Source organism: Solanum stenotomum, chromosome 7 (genome assembly GCF_019186545.1).
Source record: "Solanum stenotomum isolate F172 chromosome 7, ASM1918654v1, whole genome shotgun sequence".
Taxonomy (NCBI): Eukaryota; Viridiplantae; Streptophyta; class Magnoliopsida; order Solanales; family Solanaceae; genus Solanum; species Solanum stenotomum.
In genome coordinates, this window is record NC_064288.1 from 60,228,604 (window position 1) to 60,247,057 (window position 18,454).

An 18,454-nucleotide genomic window follows, 5' to 3' on the forward strand; every position below is an offset into this window, starting at 1 on the left:
ATTGTCCAACCCATAATAGAAATATTGAAGGACTACAAAATGTTGAATTGTTTTTCTTGCCACCCAACATGACATTCAAAATTCAACCTTGTGATGCTGGGTTAATAAGAACTTTTAAGATGTATTATCGTAACAAATTTTATCGTAGGATATTAAAAGTTTATGAAGTGGGACAAACTGATCCAACAAAGATTAATGTTTGGATGCTATCAATTTTGCAATCCCTGATTGGACAACAAATGTTCAACAAGAGACAATAGCAAATTATTTTCGACACTGTAAAATTCATTCTGGGGATGCGATCTCAGAGAATTTGAATGAACCCACTTGTGAAAACGTCATTCATGAACTTGAGGTTGTGATTAATGATCTCGATTACCACGGTAAAATAGATGTCAATAACCTGTTGGATTATCGGGGTGAAAGTGATACATGTTCAGAGGTCTAGAGCTTAGGAGAAATTGTGGATACCATCGGAAAAAGCAATGTTGATGATGAAGTTGAAAATGATATTATACCTTTGGAACCAATTACGCCTAAGTAAACACTTATCACATCAAGAACTCTTCACGATTTTATGGTGTAGTTCGAAAAGACAACACCGGAGCTCTTGGATTCAATAAGAAAAACTAGAGATGAGCTTCAACTAGATTTAAATTTAAAGAAAAAACAAACACAATAGAATTATATTTCACTAATTTGTCTTAGATATATTTGTACTTTTAAAGAATTATTAATTTATGATATTAATGGGACCATATATTTATATAGGGGTCTTTTGGAAATATATTATCTTATTATCTTATCGAAATTGGTGATATTTTCCGTTGACCCAAGACGTGGGACCAAAGAAAAATATTATTTTAGAGAGATTATTAATTTACCGAGTATTAATTTATAGAGGTTTTGCTGTAATATATTAGAGAATTTCTAGTGATAGATAAGATGTATTGAAAACATTTTTGATAAAGATGATTGATATAATTAAACTATCTAAAAGGAAGTGGGACGTTATTGTTATCAAATTTTAATAGTATTATTTATGGTTTACTTATAATGTAAAAAACATTTTTTATGAATTTATAAAGTAGGGTTGGTATATATATTATTCTTTTTATGTCTTATATGTGGATTTATATTGAATGTGTTGTTGTTGTTGTTATTATGACATGAAATGAGATGCTGATTAGTCGAATGAATGAAATTGCTTTTTAAAAACTTTTGAAGCAATATTACAATACACAATTGTGGAAAGTTTGATCATTTTATCGAATAATAATAGATCGACATCCATATGAATTGTGATGGTGTGTTTGAGATTCTTCATAAATGTAATTAGACTTTAATACGAATAGAAAAACAATAAAATGACATAATTTTTTTAGTATTTCTCGCATACTTTTGCTAGTTACACACTTTGTAGACCTAATTGCTTCTATGAGTTAGTTATATCACGCAATAATAATACAGAAACACAACTATGTTATTATTACTAGTGACGAAGAGCCCGTGCGCCAATGTGTGTTATTTTTTGTCCTAATGAATGTGGCACAGATAAAATATAGTTAGTTATTTAAATTTACGTACATTACTGGTCATTTTGTCCTAATTTATGTGATATGGATAAAATTACAAAATTAACTCTTTTAAAATGTCTTTCAGATATTTTAAGTTGTTAATTATTATTATTTATAATATTTTTTTGGTAATTTTAAAATGATATATGTTATTTTTTTTGTCCCAATATATGTGACTTTGATAGAATTCTGAGAGTCAACCTATTTTATTATATATCTTTTAAATATTTGAAGTCATTTGTAAATGATTTATCTTTTTAAGTCATTTCTAAATAGATCAGTCAATTTATTTTTTTGTGTTTTTTTAATAAATATTTTAAGTTGTCAATTATCATGATTTATTGTATTCTATACATAATTTTTAACGATAGATTAATTTCAAGAATCAATCGAATTTTTTTATATGTATTTATTTTTGAAATATTTTATGTTGTCAATTAGCATGATTTATAATATTTTTACGATAAATTAACTTCAAGAATCAGTGAAACTTTTTGTATCTTTTTCAAAACATATTTTATGTTGTCAATTATCATGATTTATGACAAATAAATTAAAATGGACCCAATATATGTTATTTTTGTTGTCTGAATTTATGTGACACAAATGAAATTTGGAGAGTCATCCAAATTTTCATTTTAAAAAAAATGTTTCAAGTTATTAATTATTGTGATTTATAATATTTTATGTAACTTTCAAATAACCTACATTACTGGTCACTTTGTCCTAATTTATGTGATATGGATAAAATTACAAAATTAACCCTTTTAAAATGTCTTTAAGATATTTTATGTTGTTAATTATTATTATTTATAATACTTTTTTGGTAATTTTAAAATCATATATGTTATTTTTTCTGTCACGATTTATGTGACCCTGATAGAATTCTGAGAGTCAACCTATTTTATTATATATCTTTTAAATATTTTAAGTAATTTGTAAATAATTTATTAAGATAATTTTTAAGTCATTTGTAAATAGTAGAATGTCTCATCATAAACTCCCTTTTATTATATAGTAGAATAGAAAACGATAGATTAATTTCAAGAATCAATCGAATTTTTTTATATGTATTTATTTTTGAAATATTTTATGTTGTCAATTATCATGATTTATAATATTTTTACGATAGATTAACTTCAAGAATCAGTGGAACTTTTTGTATCTTTTTCAAAACATATTTTATGTTGTCAATTATCATGATTTATGACAAATAAATTAAAATGGACCCAATATATGTTATTTTTGTTGTCTGAATTTATGTGACACAAATGAAATTTGGAGAGTCATCAAAATTTTCATTTTTTTTTAAAAAAAGTTTTAAGTTATTAATTATTGTGATTTATAATATTTTTATGTAACTTTCAAATAACCTACATTACTGGTCACTTTGTCATAATTTATGTGATATGGATAAAAAATTAACCCTTTTAAAATGTCTTTCATATATTTTAAATTGTTAATTATTATTATTTATAATACTTTTTTGGTAATTTTAAAATGATATATGTTATTTTTTCTGTCCCGATATATGTGATCCTGATTGAATTATGAGAGTCAACCTATTTTATTATATATCTTTTAAATATTTTAAGTAATTTGTAAATTGTAAATAATTTATTAAGATAATTTTTAAGTCATTTGTAAATAGTAGAATGTCCCATCATCAACCCCTTTTATTATATAGTAGAATTATTATTATTATTATTATTATTATTTCCATCGATAAGTGGAGACTAGTGAAATACGTCTACAAATGTTAGTACCATTCAATTATTTAGACTCATATTAGGGATTATAATAATAATAATAATAATAATAATAATAATATTTAATCATATTTTAGATAAAAAATTTATATGTGTTCTTAATCACTGATCGCTTAAAATATATCATATTTTTTATTATATATATTAACTGTCGTAATTTATAAATCGTAAAACCTCACATAGTTAAAAGTTTGGATTAAGGCAAAAAAAGAGTTGGGCTTCAACTGATTCTATGTTATGAATCGAATAAATAATACAAACAAAAAAGTTCAGAAAATTATAAGACCTTTACATAATTTAAATGTGTAATTGCTAATTTGTTCACCGTGTATAACGGCCTTATCCCAATTAAAAAAAATATAAAAGTACAAACTTTTGTTTTTATTTGCCAATTAATGCCAATTATTAAGCTACTCTCACGCATAACCTAAGTCATGCCGCTCTAAATAGAAATAAATTTAGGGTTAGCTTTTTTCTAAATAAACACAAAAGTACAAAACTTTGATGCACATAGTACAACCTTTTTATGCATGCATTTACCAATATTCCTATTTTTTTTTTAAATCATTTTATTTTTCAGGAGTTTATTATATTATTGAATATAAATTCTGAAATTCCTATATTTCTACACCATGTGTCTCTGTTCTTTTTTCAGTATAACATTTGGCCCTAAAGAAAGAAAGGTCTAGAGAGAGTGAGTGATTTTGTTGAGAAGAAGAAAATGGATAGGTACCAGAAGGTGGAGAAACCAAGGCCAGAGGAACCCATTAAGGAGAATGAGATCAGAGTCACTGCACAAGGTCTTATTCGTAATTACATTAGCTATGCCACCACTCTTCTTCAGGTAATTTGTATAATCTTTTTGTGTTTTTTTGTTTCATTTCTTATGTGTTTTTACTTGTTTTGAGTGTGTTTTTATGTGGGGTTGTGGAAAGATTTCATCTTGATGATGTTTTGGTTTGGTTTTGGGGGGTTTGTTTGTCGTGATGTTGTTTTTGTTCTGAAATTTTGGGGGAAAGTAATGAAATTCTAAGAGTTTTGTTTGGCTATGTTTTGGTTAATTGAGTATGACTGTATGAGCCTAGTTTTGATGTTTTTTTTTGCTTGTTTTGAGTGTGTTTTTCATGTGGGATTGTGGAAAGATTTCATCTTGATGATGTTTTGATTTGGTTTTGGGGGGTTTGTTTGTTGTGATGTTGTTTTTGTTCTGAAATTTAGGGGAAAGTAATGAAATTCTAAGAAAATTTTATTTGGCTATGTTTTGGTTAATTGAGTATGAGCCTAGTTTTGATGGGTTTTTTTTTTTTGCTTGTTTTGAGTGTGTTTTCATGTGGGGTTGTGGAAAGATTTCATCTTGATGATGTTTTGATTTGGTTTTGGGGGGTTTGTTTGTTGTGATGTTGTGTTTGTTCTGAAATGTTTGTGGTTAATTGAGTATGAGCCTAGTTTTGTTGTTTATTTGCTTGTTTTGTGTGTGTTGTCATGTAGAGTTGTGGAAAGATTTAAGCTTGATGATGTTTTGGGGGATTTGTTTGTGGTGATACTGTTTTTGCTACAAAATTTGGGGGAAAGTATTGAAGTTCTTTAGTATTTGAGTTTGTAGTGTTATGGTTGCTCGGTCTTTCTTCCTTTTCACAATTGAGGTGAAGAAGATAAAAAGGAACTTCTTTTTTGGCTATGTTTGTGGCTAATCTTGTTTTGAGTGTGTTTTCATCTGGGGTTTTGAAAAGATTTCAAATTGATGATGTTTTGTTCAGTCCTTTGGCTCTTGGGATGTTGTTTTTGCACTAAAAAATGGGACAAGTAATGAAAAGGTTTTACATTGAATTTGTAGTGGTATGATTACTGTCTTTTTTCCTTCTCACAAATGAGGTGAAGAAGATAAAAAAATATTTTTTGGGGTTATGCTTGTGGCTAATTGAATATGAGCCTAGTTGTTGTTTTTTTGCTTGCTTTGAGTATATCTTCATCTGGGGGTTTGGAAAGATTTCAAATTGATGATGTTTTCTTTCAGTTTTTGTGGCTGGCGCCGTGGGATGTTATATCTGCTCTGAAAATTGGGGAAAAGTAATGAATTCTTTTGGGAGCTTGTAGTCGTTTCATTACTCATCGACTCATCGTATTCCTTTTCACAAGTGAGGTGAAGATGATAAAAAGAAACTTTGAACTGAAAACTAGTTGTGGAAAATAACTATTGAAAGTTATTATTAGGCCTTGAAGCAGGTGGTGGAATTCCATTCTCTGATTTTCATCAAACAAGTTTGTTTTCATCTGTCTATGTGGCTTCTCAATTGCATGTTCGTGAATGCTAATGCTAGGATTGGGCATGGGTTGCATAAATTATTCTCTATAGCCTTCTTGTGAACCTGATCCCCTTGTAAACTTTTTTAGTCACACAGATGCTGGTCAAGTGAATTAAATCTTGGCTTGTCAGGTTCTCCTTGTCGAGTTTATCAGAGGAACTGCTCATTATCAATATCTATTTGTAGGCTGCTAAAATGACATTTCTTCATTTAGTTATGTTTGCATCAATTGTAATCATGTGGCAATTGTCTTGTTTCAAAAACAATGACAGTAAAGGGGAGAGAAGTCCCTAGTTCTCTACCTAGACATTATATTTATTATGAAACTTTTGTACACTGCCTGTTTGTGCAATTTTCTCGTTATACATTCTTGTTTCGATCAGAAAGTGTCTTATTTTTCCTTCTCTCTCCTCAAATTTAAATGCTGCTGAAAGCCTGAAAGTGTTTGCCTTATCTCAATGTTATGAGGTATGTAATAAATGTTATTATGCATTGCATGAAATTTGTTAACATACCACTACCGTCATGTTCAGGACCAACGAACAAATGAAATTGTTTTGAAGGCAATGGGACAGGCTATCAGTAAAACAGTTGCCATTGCAGAGATTATAAAGGTATTATCAGTGTTATGCCATTTTAATTTGCTAAGCAAAGGAGTGGCAGCTGATTTTATTTGCACGATTTGCATGTGTAAAACAGAAGAGAATTCCTGGGTTGCATCAAGATACATCTATCAGCTCAACTACCATAACTGATGCATATGAGCCCCTTGAAGAGGGTCTACAACCGTAAGTTCATGTTGTTCTTGCTTCCAGTCCTCCTTTTATGTGCTTCAGTCAGGCAGTTGATTTACCTCTTATGTATGCTTGAGTAGCTTGGAGATGACTCGCCAGGTCTCGCTGATAACAATTACTTTGTCGACTGCTGAGTTGAATCAAAGCTCTCCCGGGTAAGCTCTGCAAACATTATATGTTTATTTTGAAGGATGGTTCCTCCCTCCATTTTTTTGAGAAACATTTAACTCTCTCAAACCCGACCAAAGGAGCACATCTAGTTGAACAACTCTCATTCTTATTTAGAATGGAAAGATCTGAATATATATATTCTCTAACCTGGGGTAAGTGCTGTGTATCTAGCTACCAAGCTCCGTCTCGTTTTGATCAGTCAGGAGCAGAGAATCAACAACTGCAGCAAGGAAAACAAGCCTATGTTCCTTCTGATTTTAATCAAGGTGAATCTGTTAATATTGAGTTAGACTACATACTACCCATAATTTTGCTGCTTGTTTCCCTATTTTTCTTTTTGATTGTTTTTGAAAAGTTCTTGAGATTTAACACATGGATAATTGGCATTCCATTTGGCCATTCAGCAATTAAATTTTCAAGCATGGTCCATATCAATTGTGAAGTTCATCGTTTATGTTCATGAGTGGGATTGAAGCTTAGTTGTTGGTGTTTGTTTACGTTTCATCACTACACTGCAAACAAAACTTTGCAGCCATTTCAATGTTATTTTTTTTCTTACAAAACATGATATTCAGATTCTTATGGTATCCGTGGTCGAGGCCGAGGTAGGGGCAGAGGCAGAGGGCGTGGAAGGGGACGCGGCAGGGGTGGTTATGGAAACTACTACCAAGGTATTGATTTGTATAAGTTCTCTGCATAGCTGATTTCAACTAAATTGCACGGACCCTACACTTTCGATGTTGCATACGTGTCCGATTCTCCAAAAATACAGAACTTTTGGCGAATCCAACATGCATCCCTTGACATTTTTGAAGAGTCCGAGCAACATAGAATTTCAATCCTCTTTTTATTCTTTTTTTATTTTTGGCCATAGTGGGACTGTGAATAGAAAAGGGAAGGGAGACAGTGAAATTTGTATCCATGCAACCAGTACCACCGGAATATAAGTTTTAGTCAGTACCACCGGGATATAAGTTTTAGTCAATTCTATGTTTATTTTATTTTTGATGTTAGGTTCTTTTCCAGTCGTGTGCTCTGACTAATACTCTAACTAATACGTGCTATTAGCAGATGATGGTGGATACAATAACCCAGGTCGAGGTGGTAGATTAGCAGATGATGGTGCATTTTACAACCCAAGTCGAGGTGGCGGATTTGCAGATAATGATGGATATTATAATCAAGGTCGAGGCAGTGGGTTTGCAGATAATGGTGGATATTATAATCAAGGTCAAGGTGGTGGTCGAGGCAGAGGTTGGGGATACCGTGGTAAGTTTATATTCTATGCTCCCATATTATCTTGAGATTAAGGAAAAAAGTTAAAATAGAGTTCATATTTTGTTTTATAAAGAAGTCACATTGTGGTTCAAACTTGCAGTGAAATTCTGATTTTTGAGGCTTATGAAAATTATGTTGAATATTTTGCACTTTTTGTAAACAACAAAGCTTGTCAGCTACATTGGCTGGAGGAGAAATCAGAAAGATTACACAACACAGATCTCTAGGCGTCTTTGTTATATCAGTTCATGTTAGAAGTTAGTTTAGTTGTTCCCTTCATAGTCAAGGCCAACATGAAAGTAACGTCTCTAAGTAACGTCTCTTTGTTTAGTTCTTATGTCTGTTCTCCATCTTTTGTCAGCAAGTGATTCTATTCCTAGTTGCAGAAAAAACACATTACCTTGACATAGCCTCCAACAAAAGAACTTATAATACATAAACACACACTCAAACTTGGGCTTAGTTGACAAGTAAGCACTCCAACTTTGAGAATGCACATCTAGACACTTCAACTCGTCTGTACTGTGTCAGTTGAACACTCTAGATTATAAAATGATTATCCAGACACCTCCAAAATTTATGTGCCACGTCAGCGTCGAGTCTCCGCGAGACACAGTGGGGATGAGTTGGAATGTTAAGTGTCAGTTGAGACCAAGATGAGGTGTTAAGATGTGCACTCTTAAAGTTGGAGTGATGTGCTTACTTTCTAGTTGATCCCAAGTTTGAGTGTCTGTTTATATATTATGCCTAAGAAGAATTAACTTCTTTCTTTATCCCTACATTATAAAATAAAAAATTAACTTCTTTCTTTACTGGTGTGAATTTATGCTTGAGGACTGAAAGTATATGCTCTACATCTCTTTACTTTTGACCTTTTTGTTTACTCTCAACAGGCACGGGATACGGAAGGGGCAGAGGCGGAGGCTGGGGTGGTGGCAGAGGTTATAGTCGTGGACGAGGCCGGATGGGTGGTCGAGGAGGAAGGGGTGGTGGAAACCAGTATAGGCAAGAAGAGTTTACTGTCAGAGCTTGATAGCTAGAAATATTGCACAACCTTTGGCATAGTGTGAAACTCTTTTGAGTGAATTTTCATGCAGTTTTGTTTGATGTTACTTGGCAAAAGGTTTTGTTACTTTGGTTGGTTTCTTTTGCTTAGTTGGAGAGCCATTTTTTCGGTTCTTGTTTTCTCATATGATTCATTTATTTTGATGTTATGTAATAAGTTTTCATTTTTTTTTCAGTGTATATAGACTGTTCACCTCCCTTTCATTGTAGTAATTTCGAGTTTGAGCCTTGAGAATGGAGAATTTTTTGGTAGGACGACTTTACTTTTGTGTGAATGCTAATGGTGATCCTTAAGGTTAGACGAATAAAAGAAGCTATGATTGTGATCAGATGGAGATGATGGTCTACATTTGATGTCTTCAAGTCGGTTATAATAAAATAGATAGGTGAAAAATAGTCAATAGCAGTTTGTTCTCGTCTATCGATAGATATGAATTTAGGTTCATGAGATTGTGAATTTTCGATAACGATTGAGTTGAATCAACAAAAAATTGTCTCATAGTTGATATCTATAGTGTAAGATAAATTATGGTATCTATAGGAATAGTAGTATGTTTCTCTGTTTCCCACTGTTATTTTAATATTCGTATTCATATTAGAACTCAATGAAATTTAGATTCACACGGTAAGATTTATTCTTGAGGATGATATTTCAACATGATGTTTTTTTTATTTTCAACTACTAACATTCGAGATCTCTTATTAATAATGAAAAAAGTGAAAACATATTGAACTCTTTATTAGAAGCAAAGTTTTCTTTGTTGTGAAGATGTTGGTTTAATGATTAATATAATAATATTAATATGTGTTGTGGACTTGTGGTGCAGTAATGTGATTATTTCATCGTTGGCAATCTAAATTTAGTTAGAATTCCAAGCATTGAACATCGGATAGAACACCAAAAAATAATTAATATTATAGATTAAATGTGAAGGTGTTAAAGTCCAATAAATCTTTAGGTCAATTCAATCCCATTAATAAGAAAAAGAAAACATAATTCATTTTCGTAATTTGCAATTTAGAAAACTAATTAAGAACCTAAATAGACGAAAAGGTAAAAGTTTGAAAAAATTGGAAAAGGTGGAAAATTTGGGACAACGTAACAATTCAGTTAATCAATCAATTAAACTATTACGATTATTCGGTACATACTTCTTTCATTTCAATTTGTGTATCAGGTTTAAATTGGCATGAAATTTTTAAAAGTAAAAACAATACTTTTGAATCTGATTATCTTAAATTAAAGATATATAAAAAGTATCAAAATATATTTTAATCTTGTAGTCTTAAATATATCATGAACTTACATGAAAAATTGAAATTAAGGAATTATAAAAAAAAAATTAGAGATATTTTTCTAAAACAAGCTAAAAAGGAAAAAAAGAAAGTATCATTTCTTAACGAATGTATGAAATCAGTGGCGAAGCCAGAATTTTTCACTAAGAACGTTCAAAATTTGAATAAGTAGACACACGAACTAGCCAAAGAGGTTCAATATTTACTATATATACATAATTTTTTTTTTCTTATATAGATAGTATAATTTTTCGTCAAAGAGGATTCAAATGATTCCCCTAACCACAAGGTGGCTCCGCCCCTATGTGAAGTCAATATCAGACAAATAAAAATAGACGAAGAGAGTTATAATTAATAGGAAAATGGTAATAGAAACTGACACGTGTCCAGATTACATACGTATTGAAAAATCATGTCTAGAACGCCAACAAACAAATGAACATAGACACATTCCAAGCCAGGTTCATTTTCTACACAATCCAATTATATTACTATATTTTAATTATTCAATCTTCTTACTTTTCTCAATTTTTTCTCCATTTACAGAACAAATCTTCAAGTTTTTTCTGTATAAAACCCAGAAAAAAAGGATCCATTTTTTTTGTGTTTAATTATATTAATTTTCTTACTTTTTATATTTGATACATTTATATATTTATAATTATGAAGAACAATAATAATGGATGCACAAAGAAGGAGCCATTAGAGTGTAATTATCATATTATTCATAAGCTTCCTCCTGGTGATAGTCCTTATGTTAGAGCCAAATATGCTCAGGTAATTTCTACGTCTCATTTTAACTGTCGTTTTAGCTCTTTTAATACGATATATAGTTACAAAGTAGATTTTCATTGTTTTATCTTAAATATTGTGAATTATTGTTTAATGTTAAGGTATAAATTTGAACATAATTGTCAATTTCAAGTTTTGAATTTCTGAAATAACAGTTAATTTGGGATGAATTTTTAAAGTTAAAGCGACATTTAAAATGGAACAGGGACAATATTTTATTTTGTGTCTTGGTTTGAATGTTCAATTGACCTCTTAAGAGTCGGAAAAACTTTTGGATCTTGTGATGTTAAATTAGAGATTTATATAATTTACCACAAATTGAACCAGATTTGTTTTGGGTTGGGGTGGGGGTGGGAGGGGGGATGCATAGTATGCAAATTGGTTAAAATGATTGATTTTTATTTTTTTTGCTTCAAAAAGTGTGTGGCACGTTATCGAAAATATACTTGGTAGCTTATAATATATTTGATGTGATATAATAATAATAATAATAATAATAATNAAATTGGTTAAAATGATTGATTTTTATTTTTTTTGCTTCAAAAAGTGTGTGGCACGTTATCGAAAATATACTTGGTAGCTAATAATATATTTGATGTGATATAATAGTAATAATATAACAAAATGATTTTTCTCTTACAATTTTTTTAAAAAAAGTGATTCCAATGGTTGTTTGACTTTTTTTGTTGTTTACAAATAAAGAAAAATAATTTTGTTATTTTTTTATTTTTTTTGAATTGTCAGTATATTGAAGTTGAACTTATAAGGTATTGTTTTTTTTGGCAACTTAGTGAAAATGATGAACGACATACTATAACAAGTTAAATTATACTGATCGATAGTGCAAAAATGAGTCTATAAGTAAATATGGTGAGACTAATTTATCCGCGTGTTACTTGTAGCTAGTAGAGAAAGATGCAGAGGCAGCTATAGTTCTGTTTTGGAAGGCGATTAATGCAGGAGATAGAGTGGATAGCGCGTTGAAAGACATGGCAGTCGTTATGAAACAACAAGATCGCGCTGAAGAGGCTATTGAAGCTATTAAGTCCTTTAGAGATCGATGCTCTAAACAAGCACAAGAATCATTAGACAATGTCCTCATCGATTTATACAAGGTGCATAAACACATCGATTTGCATTAGTTGTTGTTTTAATGTCGTAATGATATGAGTAATTGAGGTTAAACGAAGAAGTGAGGATTCATATAGCTGACCTCAACTTGTTGAGACTCAGACATTGTTGTTGTTTTTGTGTTTTAAGTTGTTAAAACACAATGGAGAAGTTGCCTTTAGCTTTGAATGTGTTAAAGAGGATATGAACATCTAGGTGTTTTTTTCGTATTTGTCTATGTTTTGATGGACAGAGTTATCCATTATCTGTGCTGATGAGAGATAGTAGGTACTTAGTAGAATAGTCGAGTGCATTTCTTTTCCTATTCGTGGTATATATGTTAACGGCTAGTTTAAAGGCAGAGTGTTTTCTCTTGATCAATGCACTAAATTAATTCGATATGATGAATGTTGCAGAAATGCGGAAAATTAGAGGAGCAGATTGAACTGTTGAAGCAGAAGTTACGAATGATTTACCAAGGAGAAGTGTTCAATGGTAAACCTACAAAGACGGCTCGTTCCCATGGAAGGAAGTTTCAAGTTACTATCAAGCAAGAAACCTCAAGAATACTGGTACTTTCATTGTTTTCGTATGAGTTTTTACATTGTGTTTGAATGAACGAATTCATCTAAATCGTCTATACAAAGGTTGAATTGATAACGTGGAAAACAAGATATGTTACCTGCTATAACTGGTTGAAAGCTACATTGTAGTGTAGCTATTCTTTTTATACTGTCGAAGTATATAAGGACCTTGTTGGTACTTGCACTTTTCGCGGTTAAAAGACATTGTGTTTAGAGTGTTTTGACAGTTCTCTACATGGATGATTGTATAGGGTAATCTGGGCTGGGCATATATGCAACAATCCAACTATGCAGCTGCTGAAGTTGTTTATCGTAAGGCTCAACAAATCGATCCTGATGTCAATAAGGCGTGCAATCTATGCACATGTCTACAAAAACAATCGCGATATAGTGAAGCAAGATCAGTCGTTGAAGACGTTTTACAAGGTAAAATCTCTGGCTCAGATGATCCTAAATCAAAGAATCGCGTAGAGGAACTGTTGAAAGAATTGGAACCATTTGGTTCATTTGGATACACTTCTCCTTCACCTCAACTGAACTTAGAAGATGCATTTCTTGATGGTCTTGATCAGTTGATAAACCAGTATGCTCCGTTTCGATCGAGACGACTTCCCATTTTTGAAGAAATTTCACCATGTAGAGATCAATTAGCTTGTTGATCTTTCATGTTTGAGTTATTGAGTATTAGAATCATACTTGTTAATGAAGAATATAGGCACTTTTAGTGTAGGTATTAGCTTTTTTGTGTGTTAAAATGTTAGCATATGCACATATATTTTTGTTGAAATTTTCATTAGTTGTCTAAGGCTTCATTTTTATCTCACAAAAAAGCGGACAATGGGGTCCACTTTTTCGTGAGGCAAAAAGAAGCGTCACATAATTAGTGTCAGTTGTATGAGACACATAGTATGCTTTTGAAGAGTGATTATGTTCCTTGTATAATGAGTTATAGTACATGAATTGCCTCTTTGATGAGTGTTTATAGTCAATTTTCATATGTCGAAAAACTTAAAAGAACATAATTTCTAAAATCACTATTAATACCGTGTGGAAAATCGAAAAGTAGGTGTTGACATTCAATTAGTAGCAATTACTTTTTAAAAAAATTATTGATAACACAGATAGGTGCTAACACTCAATTAATAGCGATGTCTAGAAGGTACAATTTGGTGCTAACACTAAACTAGTAGCGATGTTTAGGAGAGTTGGTTTCGCCTATTATTATTTTGTCAAACATATAAGTTGGAATAATTAATATTTTTTGTCCACAAACATTAATCATCTCTTCTGTCCATTTACAACTCAAATATAAATAAAAATCAAAGGATCTTGTATCTTATTACTTATCTCTTGTATTTTCTTTGACTTATCTCGTTTTGAAAAAAATATAATATAAATAATCTCCAAACATGAAAAATAAATAGTTGCATAAGAATTATGAAATCTCATTTAGAGAAACAACATTAAATGAAATTTAACATAGTACAATTTAAACAATTCCCCTAAAAGGAGAAAAGTAATTAGGACAAACTAATCCTGATTAATATACAATCTACATCATAATATAGGCCAATTCCAGCTCCTCTTGTGTACTAATATACCATTATGAAAGTAAAATCAATTAATTGAGTGGTAAGTAGTAGATTTTGAGGTAAAAATAAATTATTATTTTTTTGAATTTGATGCAAATTAATTATTCAAGACATGCATTTAAAGCCAGGGCAAACTGATAAAATGATAATGAGAATTAAAGCTATGATAATCCCTAACACAATTAGTTTAATCTTCATATTTTCATACCATAACTTCCTTCTTATCTTGGTTCCCTGTTGCCTAAAATCTTGAGCCTGAAAATATCACACAAAATTAATAAATTATCGGGTATCAAATGGACGAATTAGACTGAATTTGTATATATCGATATATATATATATTGAGCTAATAAATAGATTTGTCATTAATCCGCCCAAAAGGATTGAAATAGGTTGGGTCATAAATGGGCTTAATAGTATGTCAAAACCCAATCCAGCTAACTCTTATCAAGTTTGTTTTCTTTTTTTAAAATAAAATATTTTCTTATCATTTGTTTAATTACTTATAAAAGAATTATCTTTTATCGTCACTATATATAACATATCGTGACAAGATTACTCATGCATCAATTTGAACTATATATATCAGCTTAATTTTTTGATGATCTGAATTGTACGAGTTAAAATTACTTGGGACGGATTAGGCGGATCATATCTTCATAGTTAAATTTTCTTTACCCCTATTACCCAATATAGGACCAAACACCGAAAATTTCTAAGCTCAAAAAGATCAATAATAGAAGAAATTAAACATATGTATTGTTGCATTAAGCTAACCTGTGATCGAAGATTTTCTGTTTTATCAACTAGAAGTTCAATCTTCTCACCACGATCAAGAACCTGCAAAAAAAAATGAACATGATTTAAGCAAATTCATTATTCATAGGGTAATCAAAAGCTCTATATCGTCTTTTCTTTCCGACTTATTTGACTCTCTTACCATACTTACTAAGATAGTATTCTAAAATAAGAGTTCCTTCCAAAGAACACGCAAAACAAAAATATGAACCGCCAAATAAAGATGGAAAATGATTCAAGCGTAACATTTTTTTGTGTCGTGGTTTGGCTCAAATAGGCGAGCTGGACTAAATTTGACCTTGTTAAAATATGTTGAATTGATAAATAGTTTAGGCTATAATCCATCCAAATTTGTTTTGAGTTAATTTGGGCTAAAAGGAGTGCGTCATAATTCAACTCAGAACTTATTCAAAATTTATTTGGTTCAGACTAAATATGAAATAAATCATAATTCAATCCGTTCAACTCAAACTATTTCTAATTTGTATATTTGTCTTGTTATAATCTCCTTACTTACAAAAATTTAAAAAAAATCCTTACCTTTTCAATGTTTTGCATCATCACTCCCTTAACTTCTGAAACTTGAGCTTTCACCTTAGCAAGTTTGTTAATTTCTTCAGGATTATCAACACAATATTTCATGTGCTCTTTCAATTTTGGCCTACAACAACATGAGATTAATTAATTAATTATGAGGTAATCCCAACATTCGTGTGATCTGTAATCTTAAAAATAAGTCAGATTATTTACTATAACAAATATAAATAATATAATAGTAAACAAATTATCTATATTGTCGTTAATATATACAAGTCAAACTCTTATAGATACATTTCAAATGACTTGATACTGTTAACGTATCTTTATACGATCAGTATATATAAGTTAAACTCGAAGTAATAAAAAGACAATTTAGTAGGTACCCAAATTCTTTGCTTAGACTTTTAGGGGCAGCAGTAGTAGCTTTTCCTCCACCATATTTCTTGCTAAAATCATCCTTAATACGTTCCAAAAACGCAATGGGAAGTTGTCTGCCTGCTGATTCAGTAGCAACCACACAATAGGCTACAATAATAGCCAAAAATTTCGTATAAGTTATACAATATTTGGTTGATCATATAAGAAAAATCAAACAAATATCGAAAAATTACCCAAAACTATAGTAATATATATCGCAAAACTCAATTTACCAATATTATTTACATATTCTTATTCGCCACCAAGTAATCTTTCGAGACAATCTTGAACAATTTATTGTGACGGAAGTCATTTTTCAAGAAAATGTTCGAGAGCATGTTTTTCTCATGAAAAATATATTTTTCAATAATCAAACATCAGAATATAGTTTCTTTATGAAAAATGACTTCTGTCACATCAGCGAACTTTTCTTTTAGTCAGGTTATAAATGACAAATAGGACGTACAAATATATTATCCATTATGAAATTTACAAACAATCTATCAATAAGCACAAGCATGCAAAATTACAACAAACATAAAAAATTCTAAATGGATCCAATTGATGAATTTTCATTGTTCATGTCGCGTTCACCTCATAACCAATCAATTAATAAGCACAAGCATGCAAAATTACAACAAACACAAAAAACTCTAAATGGATCTGATTGATGAATCTTCATTGTTCATGATGCGTTCACCTCACAAATAAATAAATCCAATTGATCAAAAAACAAACAAGGTGGGATCAACAATTTGAATCTTCATTATTCATATCATTCCATTTTAAAAATACAAAAAAAAAACATTTATTTATAGAATCTATGATCATGAATGAGAAAGAAATTAGGAAACTCACTAAATCCATTCTCCGCGAGAAAATTGAAAGTGTGTCCATCACAATTGTAGGTGAACCTATTGTTGGATGCAGGTAATTTCTGGAGGCATTGCGAGGCAATGATATTGAAATTTCCTGTGAACTCAGTATATTCAGCCAAAATCACCGTTCCCCGGGCAACAAAACTGTAGATCAACGTTTGTTGCCCCATCTCTCCCCTCTTTCGATTTCTCTTGAATCCTTTGTGTTGATGGAAGGGGGGGGGGGGGGGGGGNNNGGGGGGGGGGGGGGGGGGGGGGGGGGGGGGGAGGATTCTAGAGAGAAAGAGAAAGAGAAGAAGGGGAAAAGAGGAGAAGAATGGAGATGAGAGAAATAGGGATAATATAATTTCGCATGCATGCAAAAATAAATTAAAGGAAAGTTGTTGGTATATATGAATGTTATTTCTTTAACTTGTCCACTTGTAATTTCCTTTTTAAAAAAATAAAATAAAGGTATATAAAATGTGTTGCTACTTTTTTATTTCAATGTATGTATATTAAATTTTTTTTATTTTAATAGAAAATGTGTGAAAATTCTAATCAAAAGTTTCAAATCTCCAAATTCACTTATGAAACTATGAAAAAATTAACCCCTTATGAATTATTTTTTCAAACTTCCGGATGACCTACTTAGAGGAAATGGAGAAATGTAATTGCATATAACCTTCTTTTCTAATTCTTTTAGTAGAAACTCATTTAAAATATTATTTTATATTTACATATATATCCAAACTAAAGTTTCAATTAAATTTATTGTTTTTCCTTTTTCAATTTATGTAGCACACTTACAATTTCGAGATTCAAATTTTTAAACTTAATTAGATCGTGAATTTGGAAATACTAGGCTACTAGCTTTTGAAACAAAATTTCTATATTTAAAAATTATATAAAAATTAATATAAATATACAAATCTATATTAACATCTCCATAGGAAAATCTGCACGAGCTAAAGGGATGTGTATTAACATCTCCTTAGAAAAAAGAAAAGATTTACGGTAACCAATCTAATTTTCATTTACCAACTTACATTAAACCAGAGAATTTGAATTACAAAGATTTTGAACAACATAATGTAGGGATAAAAATGTGTGTAATGCATTGAGCTACTTCAATGTACACCACCCTACCAACTGAGAATGTGTATGCCGCGCCGGCATGACTGACAAATTATCAGGATACCGTTGAAAATTCATCAAGTCCGGAATCAATTTTTGTTTCAATTCCAATGATTATATATGATGTTCTTGGGTGGGTGAATTTTCAGGTATGATGTTTTTATTTTGTTATTAATTTAAAAGGTATAAAGTTGTAATCTTTTGTGTATGTCAAGTTATTTTCTTCTTCATAGTTTCAGCTTGCTATTTAGTGTGATTCTCTTTAGTTTTTCTTATTTCGTCTATATACATTTGAGGGAAGAAATTGAGTTATGAGATTTTTGGCATTTATATTAGATATATGATATTAGATTAGTTTCTATAAACTATATACA

At 30.6% G+C, this 18,454-nt stretch overlaps 3 protein-coding genes across 4 annotated transcripts; 2 read left to right on the forward strand and 1 right to left on the reverse strand.

The window, feature by feature from the left end:
* The first annotated feature begins 3,821 nt into the window (after positions 1 to 3,821).
* On the forward strand, positions 3,822 to 9,137 carry LOC125870401 (protein argonaute 18-like). 2 transcript variants are annotated; one of them, XM_049550831.1, is made up of 8 exons: positions 3,822 to 4,190; positions 6,183 to 6,263; positions 6,349 to 6,437; positions 6,524 to 6,598; positions 6,786 to 6,880; positions 7,190 to 7,285; positions 7,686 to 7,883; positions 8,786 to 9,137. In XM_049550831.1, the coding sequence occupies exons 1-8, from the start codon at positions 4,068 to 4,070 to the stop codon at positions 8,923 to 8,925; spliced, it is 897 nt and encodes a 298-aa protein (XP_049406788.1). In that variant the 5' UTR covers positions 3,822 to 4,067; the 3' UTR covers positions 8,926 to 9,137. The 2 variants fall into 2 exon arrangements, with proteins under 2 accessions (XP_049406788.1, XP_049406787.1); XM_049550830.1 differs by having other exon boundaries at positions 3,982 to 4,190; positions 7,683 to 7,883.
* A 1,656-nt stretch (positions 9,138 to 10,793) lies between these two features.
* On the forward strand, positions 10,794 to 13,414 carry LOC125870402 (protein SULFUR DEFICIENCY-INDUCED 2). The gene is made up of 4 exons (XM_049550833.1): positions 10,794 to 11,030; positions 11,948 to 12,160; positions 12,572 to 12,727; positions 12,991 to 13,414. Exons 1-4 carry the CDS (start codon positions 10,917 to 10,919, stop codon positions 13,396 to 13,398), a joined length of 891 nt encoding a protein of 296 aa, XP_049406790.1. The 5' UTR covers positions 10,794 to 10,916; the 3' UTR covers positions 13,399 to 13,414.
* Positions 13,415 to 14,414: 1,000 nt separating this feature from the next.
* LOC125870409 (putative vesicle-associated membrane protein 726) lies at positions 14,415 to 17,177 on the reverse strand. Its single transcript, XM_049550840.1, has 5 exons — positions 16,945 to 17,177; positions 16,053 to 16,194; positions 15,670 to 15,790; positions 15,109 to 15,171; positions 14,415 to 14,586 (listed from the first exon to the last, which is right to left on the reverse strand). The coding sequence occupies exons 1-5, from the start codon at positions 17,132 to 17,134 to the stop codon at positions 14,437 to 14,439; spliced, it is 666 nt and encodes a 221-aa protein (XP_049406797.1). The 5' UTR covers positions 17,135 to 17,177; the 3' UTR covers positions 14,415 to 14,436.
* Between the last annotated feature and the right edge of the window lie 1,277 nt (positions 17,178 to 18,454).

What these genes read in the sequence shown, in the direction of transcription:
- LOC125870402 (XM_049550833.1), top strand. Translation starts at nt 10,917, where the DNA reads ATGAAGAACAATAATAATGGATGCACAAAGAAGGAGCCATTAGAGTGT. An exon ending in TTAGAGCCAAATATGCTCAG is followed by an intron (nt 11,031 to 11,947) that starts GTAATTTCTACG and finishes TGTTACTTGTAG; the next exon opens with CTAGTAGAGAAAGATGCAGA. An exon ending in TCCTCATCGATTTATACAAG is followed by an intron (nt 12,161 to 12,571) that starts GTGCATAAACAC and finishes TGAATGTTGCAG; the next exon opens with AAATGCGGAAAATTAGAGGA.
- LOC125870409 (XM_049550840.1), bottom strand. Translation starts at nt 17,134, where the DNA reads ATGGGGCAACAAACGTTGATCTACAGTTTTGTTGCCCGGGGAACGGTG. An exon ending in AGTCTAAGCAAAGAATTTGG is followed by an intron (nt 15,791 to 16,052) that starts GTACCTACTAAA and finishes ATGTTGTTGTAG; the next exon opens with GCCAAAATTGAAAGAGCACA. An exon ending in TGATGCAAAACATTGAAAAG is followed by an intron (nt 15,172 to 15,669) that starts GTAAGGATTTTT and finishes TTTTTTTTGCAG; the next exon opens with GTTCTTGATCGTGGTGAGAA.
- LOC125870401 (XM_049550830.1), top strand. Translation starts at nt 4,068, where the DNA reads ATGGATAGGTACCAGAAGGTGGAGAAACCAAGGCCAGAGGAACCCATT. An exon ending in ATGCCACCACTCTTCTTCAG is followed by an intron (nt 4,191 to 6,182) that starts GTAATTTGTATA and finishes CGTCATGTTCAG; the next exon opens with GACCAACGAACAAATGAAAT. An exon ending in CCATTGCAGAGATTATAAAG is followed by an intron (nt 6,264 to 6,348) that starts GTATTATCAGTG and finishes TGTGTAAAACAG; the next exon opens with AAGAGAATTCCTGGGTTGCA.